The 9,730-nt window shown below is 42.5% G+C and overlaps 1 protein-coding gene across 4 annotated transcripts; it reads left to right on the top strand.

The window, feature by feature from the left end:
• The first annotated feature begins 20 nt into the window (after positions 1-20).
• Positions 21-9,002, top strand: CSNK2B (casein kinase 2 beta). Of its 4 annotated transcripts, XM_083355141.1 has the most exons (8): positions 283-345; positions 663-745; positions 1,001-1,103; positions 4,425-4,540; positions 5,346-5,421; positions 5,737-5,926; positions 7,669-7,773; positions 8,252-9,002. In XM_083355141.1, the coding sequence occupies exons 1-7, from the start codon at positions 324-326 to the stop codon at positions 7,757-7,759; spliced, it is 681 nt and encodes a 226-aa protein (XP_083211267.1). In that variant the 5' UTR covers positions 283-323; the 3' UTR covers positions 7,760-7,773; positions 8,252-9,002. The 4 variants fall into 4 exon arrangements, with proteins under 4 accessions (XP_083211270.1, XP_083211269.1, XP_083211268.1 ...); XM_083355144.1 differs by lacking the exons at positions 283-345; positions 8,252-9,002 and adding an exon at positions 21-57 and having other exon boundaries at positions 7,669-8,245; XM_083355143.1 differs by lacking the exons at positions 283-345; positions 8,252-9,002 and adding an exon at positions 25-157 and having other exon boundaries at positions 7,669-8,245.
• Positions 9,003-9,730: the final 728 nt, after the last annotated feature.

Here is a 9,730-nt window from a genome sequence, read left to right on the forward strand (position 1 = left end):
CATTTTTCTCCCGATTCTCAAGTACTGCAATCCCGTGATGCCGTTTCGTCGGCGAAGGTAAGCGCGTGCGCCGTTGAAGCTTGGCAGAGGCCTTAAGTGGTCCGAAGCTCGTTCGCAGCCCGCGTCCCCTCTCCTTGAGGCAGTTGTGCCTTTTGGGGTGAGTTATTGGGCTACAGATGTTAGAGAGTTTATTGGCCGAAACGTAATGGGGAGGAATAGTCAGGTAATGGGAGTTCTGCAGTTAATATTCGGGGAAGAGCGGAGGTGGCGGTGAAGATGCGTGCCGGGCGTTTACAAAAAAAGGAAGGAAGAGCGTCGATTGCATGTTTCTTGCAAAATGGTGCGGTAAGGGAGATATTACTGCTCTGGAAAAAGCAATTTTTTTTAAAAAAAAAAAAGTGATAAGTCGGAAGTGGGTATTTATTTGCAAAGGAAGAAACGGCTTATGGGATTCCTATGTAGCGTCGGTTCCCATGCACAGATGCAAGACGGTAGCTTATCGGCCAGCGTAAAGTAGGGTTGGGGAACGCGAGCTGAAAATTCTCTGGAGACTGTTTTGTGTAGAGAGTTTTTCCACAAAGAATTTTTGTGTGTGTGTGTGTGTGTGTGTGTGAGCGATGGCTGTTAACACTGAGGATGCTTCTGTTCCTCTCTTTCTCTAGAGGACGGGAAGATGAGTAGCTCTGAGGAGGTATCTTGGATTTCCTGGTTTTGTGGCTTGCGAGGCAATGAGTTCTTCTGTGAGGTGAGTTGGGAAGCCTTGTCCACTAAATGTTTATGCAGACATTTTCAGTGGGGGCTGGAAATTAGGAGGGTCTCTTTAAAAAAAAAGATTTGATTTGAACAACATATTGAGAGAGATGTTAGAAGATTTTAAATAAATGGGAGCTGCAGGCAATTTCAGAAATGGGTTACTTGGGTCTTATTGTACCTTGAGAAAGTAAAGTACAGGCAATTGAGAAGTCAAGATCAATTGATCCTGGTTTCTGTTTGTTTTCAGGTGGATGAGGACTACATCCAAGACAAGTTCAATTTAACTGGCCTCAATGAACAAGTTCCCCATTATCGCCAGGCTTTGGATATGATCCTCGATTTGGAACCAGGTGGGAAACAATCTAAATCTGTTTATATGAGGGATTACTTGACATTACAGGGACTTTTGAAAACATTAGTGGGCTGTAACCTCTTGACCCTGCTATGCCTCCATGCTTGATGTTGCTATGCATGCTGGAAACATGCACTTGGCAGGTATATAATAGCCATTATTCAGAAGACATTTTGGGGAAACTAATCAGGGCCCATTGGATATGCCACTGGAAACTTTTCATAGATATATAGCCAGGATCAGAAACATGACTTTCCACAGGTTGATCAAATGGGAAGCTTTTGCTAACCAAGGTAGAAAATGTTGGGATTCATAATCTTCAGGCATCTTTTTTCTTCTTTCCAATTTTTCAAAACAGACTTACCACAACTGAGTCCAAAATTTCCATTGATAAGCAAGGCAGTTCAGTGAGTTGTGCCCATTTTACAACCTTTCTGCCACAGTTGATAAGCAGTCATTCTAGTTAAGTAAATCATGTGATCATTAAGCAAATCTGGCTTCCCCCACTGGCTTTCCTAGCTGGAAGCCGGCTGGGAAGGTTACAAATGGTAATTGCATGTGCAACAGTGCAACTGTCATAAATACATGCCAATTGCCAGTCGCCTGAATTTTGATCACTTGACTGTGGGGATGCTGCAGCAGTCATAAGTGTGAAAACTGGTTATAAGTCACTTTTTTTAGTGCCATTGTAATTTTGAACAGTCACTAGACAAATAGTTGTAAGTTGAGGACTGCCTGTACAACAGATGGAATTCTCTCTTGTTTGACAATTTATCACCAGAATCACTCTCTAAAAACAAAATAGAATGGGTCCATATTTGATGTATAGGGTCCAGGGCAGAAAGCCAACAAAAGGAGATTGAACTTGAAAATGGGCTAGATCTAATGTAAGGTTTTAGAGGAAAATATTCCTCCAACTTTTGAAGATGCAGTTGGGCAGTAGCATGGAATGTTGTTGACTGCTTCCTTCTAGGCCTCCAAATTCAAGGTGCTGGTTATTACCTATAAAGCCCTACATGGCCTGGCTCTGGGGTATTTGAGGGAACACCTGCTGCCGGCATCAAACGCCCTTCACCCAGTGCGCTCCCACAGGGAGGGTCTGCTCAGGGTTCCGCCGGTAAGAGATTGCCGGCGGGTGACACCCAGGGATAGGGCCTTCTTTGTGGGTGCGCCTGCCCTCTGGAACCAGCTGCCGGTGGAGTTGAGGACTGCCCCCGACCTCCGTTCATTCCGCCAGGGCCTGAAGACCTGGCTCTTTGAGCTCTCGGGCCCAGGCTGAGGAGAAAATTATTTTAATTGGGGTTTTTAATAATACAGGGTTGATTTAATATTTTTTAAATTGGTTTTTAACTTTTGTATGCTTGATTTTTAACTCCCTGTAAACCGCCGAGTCCTCAGGGAAAGGGCGGTATATAAATGCAATAAAATAAATAAATAAATAAATCTTTTCTTCCAGTCGTGTGACTGACAACAGAGCATTTGTATCCTGGGCCGCCATGTCACCATGGACATGCACAGAGGCAGTAGGCAGAGAAAGCAGAAAACTGCATATCCAGATTACTTTCTAACAGAAAAAAAATATAGACTCCGTCTATGGCAACAGCTAGCAAAGCGTTTGGAAAGAATTCCAGGAACCACACTTTGCATACTTTTTTCTGTTTCATGTCATAAGAATAGAAGCCCCAGGTTATACAATACGCTGTTACGAACCACCCTCTATTCGACTGTCTTCATAAATGTTAATTCTCTGAGGACCTGGTAATCTGAAATGAATCCTGCTTCAGTATCCAAAAGCAGGATTTTTAATTATTTAATTTTCCAGTTTTCTGTTAACATTCTGCAGGGCACTCAAAATGTCAAATATTGTTTCTTAATTTAATTTAATTTAATTTATTAATATTTCTATACCGCCCTTCTCCCGAAGGACTCAGGGCGGTGTACAGGGCAAGAATAAAACAAAGTTACAAAAATTAAAAAGTAATTAAATACATGCCCATAAAAACAATAAATACATTAATAAAAACCCCAATAAAATGATAATAAAAAACCCCAGCAATCCCACCCTCAGGCCAGGCCGGCTTGTTCGAACAGGTATGTTTTCAGATCGCAGCGAAAGGAGCGAAGATCGGGCGCTGTCCGGAGCTCAACCGGTAACTGGTTCCATAACTCCGGGGCGCCCACAGAGAAAGATCTCCCCCTGGGGGCCACCAATCTACATTCTCTGACCGGTGGCACCCTGAGGAGGCCCTCTCTGTGGGAACGCACAGGGCGGAGGGAAGTTGACGCCGGCAGCAGATGTTCCCTGAGGTACTCCGGCCCCCTGCCATGTAGGGCTTTAAATACCATAACTAGTACCTTGAATCTCACCCGGAAGACAACTGGCAGTCAATGCAGCTCACGGAGCAGAGGTGTAACGTGGGAGTATCGGGAAACTCCCAACACAACTCTCACGGCTGCATTCTGTGCCAGTTGGAGCTTCCGGGTGGTCCTCAAGGGCAGCCCCATGTAGAGAGCGTTGCAGTAGTCTAGTCGAGAGGTCACGAGCGCGTGAGTGACCGTGCATAGATCATCCCGGCTTAGATAGGGCCGCAACTGGCGCACCAGGCGAACCTGGGCGAAAGCCCCCCTAGTCACAGCTCCTATATGTTTTCCACCTTCGAGTTAGTCTTGATTCTTGGCAATTACATGGACAAATTCTTGCAGTTTACTTGGCAGTGTTTCTGGTATTGGTTTACCATTGTCTTCTTTTTAGGTTTAAGAGAAAGGGCCTGGCCCTAAGTCACCAAACTCTTTTTGTAACTAAGGCAACACTAGAGCTCACAGTCCCCTGGTTTCTAGCCTGGTAGCCTTTAACCAGTACACCAGTTCACTCCCTCTCTCTGATGTTAATATGTATCAAGATAAAGATTCTGAGGCTTGCTAAGAGTAACAGTAAGAATATAGAAGGAGTAGGAGAAATATACACTTTAAAATATGTTGATTTGAAACATCTGAGAAATGACAGACAGCTATCATGTTTGAGAAATAGATAACAGTAATTTAAAAGTTTCTGATCTTAATTTGCTAAAGTAAACCTATCAAAATATGTGGCCAGTTGTATTACATTGTGTGTAGGAGTAGGAGTAGCAGGAGTAGTGAAAGACAAGATGGTTAGGAAAATACTGGGTAAATAAATGAATAAAGTGAATAAATGAATAAAGTGAGATAACCGTGTAGAATCATTATCGGTTAATGCTTCTCTAGGAGAGTACAACTTTCTTCCTCTTTGTCAATGTCACAGTGCATTGCAGCAGAGCACTTCCTTCCCTTTCTCTTGCAGATGAAGAGCTGGAGGATAATCCTAACCAGAGTGACCTGATTGAACAGGCAGCTGAAATGCTCTATGGACTTATTCATGCCCGCTATATCCTCACAAACCGTGGTATTGCCCAGATGGTAATTATCCATGCTATTTAGTAAGCGGGTACTCTGTAAATTTTTTGTTTATTGTTCCTGGACAGATGATCCCAATCAGAGTTTATAAAACCTAAAAGAGAGTAAATTTTAAACGTATCCTGCAGATTAATCTAGATCAGTGGTCCCCAATCTTTCCAGCTTTGTAGCCGGGGGCGGGGGAGGAGGAGAGGGGATGATTCTGCACGAGCGGTAGGTGAGCATGCGCATTCACACAGCTCCATTTATTTTATTTTTTATTTTTATTACATTTATATCTCGCCCTTCTCCGAAGACTCAGGGCGGCTTACAAGCTTAGCAGTAGCCTTCATTCTATGTATATGCCTGCTTATTAGGGCTTTCACACACACACCCCAAGCGGCATTATTACAAAGTCAGCTTAATTGCCCCCAACAATCTGGGTCCTCATTTTACCTACCTCAGAAGGATGGAAGGCTGAGTCAACCTTGAGCCTGGTGGGATGCGAACCTGCACTAATTGCAGGCAGCTGGTGTTACTTAACGAGGCATTAGCCCACTGCTCCACCAAGGCTCATTTGTGCAAGCAGTGGGCATGTATGCCTGCCAGTCGTATAAATGGAGGCTTGCACACTCAAGCATGCTCACCCACCCCAGTTCCATGGCCTGGAGGTTGGGGATCCCTGATCTAGATGATTTAAGTTAGTTGGCAAGTGCAGCTTCCTTAAAGATTTTCCTTAAAAGATTTCTCTGTCCCGAGTCAGCAAATTAGTTCCTTTCAAATTTATAGAAAGATTCTATTTTCTATACTTTTTCTCCTCTATTTCTAGCTTGAGAAATACCAGCAGGGAGACTTTGGATACTGCCCTCGAGTTTATTGTGAGAATCAGCCTATGCTGCCCATTGGTAAGTTATATGACGGAAGAAATGATTCAGAGCTAACGTAAGGGGTCTATTTTATAGTAGGAGATGAAGAAAAAAAATTAGACTACAGAATCAGGACGAAATAGCAGAGAGATTCAATCATAGGATGCTTTCAGTTCAGGCACTTTTATAACTAAATTCTTGAATCATCTGTTTTGGACACCTGCAAAATGTAGATCTGGGGACTGTTGATGGAAATCAGGTCGGTGAGTCTGCTCTGTAACCCATACCAAGTAACTTCTTTAAATGAATTTAACTTCTGAATTCTATCTTACTGTTGTTTGTCTTCATTGTTAGGTTTGTCTGATATCCCAGGGGAAGCTATGGTCAAACTATACTGCCCCAAGTGTATGGATGTCTATACTCCCAAATCTTCCCGCCATCATCACACAGATGGTGCGTATTTTGGAACTGGTTTTCCTCACATGTTGTTCATGGTGCATCCTGAATATCGGCCGAAGCGACCAGCCAATCAGTTTGTGCCCAGGTAAGGCCCCCTCAAATGTGTAATAGAGTATATTGAATAAAAGTTTGGTTATCCCTGATGTTATTGCTGCCACCCAAAGAAGAAAGGAGGTAGTAGTTCCCTAAATGAAGGATCCCTTCATTGTTAAGGATAGAGTTGTAGTAGAGACTTCTCAGACAAAGTGGAAACCTCTGTGCTGCTGCAAAGACTTGAAAACAGGTCTATTTTTGGGTTGTCAGGGCTACTTGCCTCTGTTGTCATAGCTCATAAATTCTCATTTCATTACTAGCCAGAGCCTGTGATGTTATTATTATGGTCTCCAGAGATTAGGTGAATGTGGAAACATAGCAATGTTAAGCAATACCAATAGGCTCTCTATAAGGGCTGGCTGTGCTGCTTCCCAATACTTTGCTCAAGAAGAGGTGCAGTTCAAATCATTGCTAAGTGTGATGAAACAGGAGAGTGGAAGTAAAGTTTAGTTTAGTTTAGTTTATTGAATTTATATACCGCCCTTTTCCCATAGGACTCAGGGCGGTTTACAAAGTATTTAAAAACGTCAATACAATACAAAATTTAAAGACAGTTAAAATAATTAAATTTAATCCCTGAACAAATATAAAACCCCATTTAAAATCTCTCAGCCTGGGCCGGAAAGCTCAAAGAGCCAGGTCTTCAGGTCCCGGCGGAATGACCGAAGGTCGGGGGCAGTCCTAAGCTCCACGGGCAGCTGGTTCCAAAGGGCAGGCGCACCCACTGAGAAGGCCCTCCCCTGGGTGTTATCCGCCGGCATTCTTTTACCGGGTTAATAGGGTTAATAGGATGCTTCCCTGTAAAGAAGGAAGGAAGGAAGGCAGGCCAGAAGCTAAGAGAGGGGTAGGCAACCTCGGCTCTTTTATGACTCATGGACTTCAACTCCCAGAATTCCTGAGCCAGCCATGCTGAAGGGAAAGGGAGAGGTTTCCAAGCTGAGCCAAGCTGGCTCAGGAATTCTGGGAGCTGAAGTCCATGAGTCATAAAAGAGCCGAGGTTGCCTACCCCTGATAAGAGAATTGATGGATAGGGAGTGTAAAAGAAGCAGTTGACTGACAGAATTAAAAGAGCAAGGAAATGGAAAGAAGCAGTATATATAAAACAGGCAGATACTGGTAGTTCTTGTGACAATTTAAACAATTGTTGTATAATAATGAAAATCTATAATATACAGAATAGTATGTTTTTATTAGATCAAATTTTAACTGCTTATAAAAAACTAATTCTCTGAATAAATATAACAACTCTCCTCCTACTCCAAAACCAGTTTGAGATACTATGCTGTCAGAAAAAGAGAAGAATCTCAGTCTAGAAACTTATCATTATTTGGGAAAGGTTTTAAAGTATATTTTTTTTCCTCGAAACAAAGTCACAAAGTACATCTTGAGAATGTTGCCTTTTGAGAAGTGTAATAAGATTTTATCCAGAGAAAATATTTTATTTTCTTCTAAACCACATGTGCTTTTCCTGTCCTTAGGAAGTTAAGTAACTTAAGCCAACGTTACTTTCCTGAGGCTCGTAGGTGTAACATTGAGCCGATTCCCACTTCTAACAAATTTTGCAGTTAAAAAAAATAAAAAAATCTAAGGTTTCTTATTTGAACCAAATATTCATACTGAAATCATAACAAAGCCTGTATATACTTTAACTGAAAATATATGTTGTTTATTTGGGCAAGACTTTTAAATCTTCCATCCCACCCTACTTTATTTTAACTTCTTTGTTTCTTTCAGACTTTATGGTTTCAAGATTCATCCTATGGCTTATCAGCTGCAGCTTCAGGCCGCCAGCAATTTCAAGAGCCCGGTCAAAACTATCCGTTGATCTTCTGTATCCAGGTGCCCAGGATCTTTCCCTGAAAACTTACTTTACTCCATTCAGGGCTGCTCATACTTTGATTTTTGGTGAAGTCCCCTACGGACTGTTTGTCACTTTCAGCCTGGTTTTTAGTCTCATTTCTGGTGCGTGGTTAAAATGAATAATAAAACAATTTCTGTTAATTCCCAGAAACACAGACTGTGACAGATACATTCAGTAGTCAACTTGAATGTCATAATTTTGTGGGCCTTTTTCTTTTTTAGGAATAAAAAAATTAAAAAATGTAAAAGTTTAGAATTAAGGGTTCTTTTCTGTCCAAGAGAAAGGAGTAAATTGTGGCAAGGAATGCTATAGAAAAAAAGTAAAGAATCAAAAGAAAAAATACATAGGATTATACTAGAAATACAGACCTGAAAGCCCTGAATTAATTTGGTAGAATCTCAGATTCTAAACGGTAAATGTAATATAACCTACCACTCATGTGTTTTTATTTCACAGTAATCGTCCGCTTGAGTATGTTTATAAGGAGTGAAGGAAGATGGAACTATTTGCATAAATAGACTTTTAAATAAATAATTTTGATAGAGTTAGAAATATATCCAAATGACTTTATTGTCATTGTTAAGCAGCAGAAAGGAGCGTGGGGGATCACCTGATGAGGATGCTGGGTTGGAGGTTAGCAAGCCCTCATTCGAAACCTGAGTGCTGCTGTGTGGCAGGGTGAGCTCCCGTCGTTCGCTCCAGCTCCTTGACAGGGACATGAAAAGAGCACCCCTCCCCACAGGCAACAGTGATGTCACCGGATAATCCTTTCACCCCGGAAGTGCCTTGACCGCCGCCTCTGACATGAATGGGACGGGAGGACCAGAAGACTTATATAAGATTTAACTCGGAAAGGAAAGATCAAAGTAACAAGAAATTCTGCATTGTGGGCACTCTGTGTGAATTGCCATGAGAAGAAAGGTGAATCAGAAATATTTAGTGAGAGAGTATTTCTAGCAGAGAACATCATCGTTTATATGCCCAACCTATTTGAAGTGTGAGCTGTTGTTATATTACAGAGAAGCTGGATTTCCTGTCAAATTATTAACAGTTTAATTGTATATCCCTCTTAAGCTATTACTCCTCACTAACTTAACCTAGGAGGCATTATGTTTCAGGCTAGCTCTTCACACTTCGTACAATAGGAAATTCAGTGGCCTACAATGCTTTTGCTTTACCCATATTCTGCAGTGGTGCTGTTGCTATCGCCTCTATTGTTGCTGACTGCTTTCCAGTCACGTTGCCCAAGTCACTTATGGTGACACTGGGTGGCTTAGGGAAGTAAAACCTCAAATACAAAAAGCAACAAACTCAGCTCTCTAGTGACAACTTTTTGCAGAAGGTAGGTATGTGTTTCAGCCAGGTGACTTCAACCAGGTGCTAGGCCAGGGGTCGGCAACCTAAAAAAGGAAAAGGGAACCGGTTCCATCACAAATTAAAAAAAGTGGGAGCTGCGTGCGTGTGTCCATGCACATGCATGCGCAAAAAAGTTTTGCGCATGCGCAAAACGGTTTTTTGCACATGCGCGGACTCACGCAGTTGCCATTTTTTTAAAAAGTGAGATGGAACCGGTTCCCGGTTGCCCGACGGTGATGTTCTAAACCAGCCCTCTTCTCGCACCCCTAATCAAAGGAAGAGTCTGGAAAGCGTCCAAGATCAAAAGGCTTCTGCCAAGTTTTAATTACACTGTTACAAAAATACAAGAGCTTGACTTCTCAAAGAAAAAGTTGCTTTCAGCAACTAGCCCCTCCCCAAACACTTCTTTTATAGAGAGCTCAGGGCGTGGTCTCCCTGTGCCTCCTCCCGAGGAGTCCCATAGCCTTCCTTTGTTTGTCCCTGCTCGTCTGCCTCCTGCGTCGGGCGTCCTTGAACAGGGCCAGCTGTGGGTCATCATCCTCCGCACTCTCGGGCTCACACAGCTGAGAAGAGGTTCCC

Source organism: Vipera ursinii (assembly GCF_947247035.1).
Source record: "Vipera ursinii genome assembly, chromosome: 2".
Lineage (NCBI taxonomy): Eukaryota > Metazoa > Chordata > Lepidosauria > Squamata > Viperidae > Vipera > Vipera ursinii.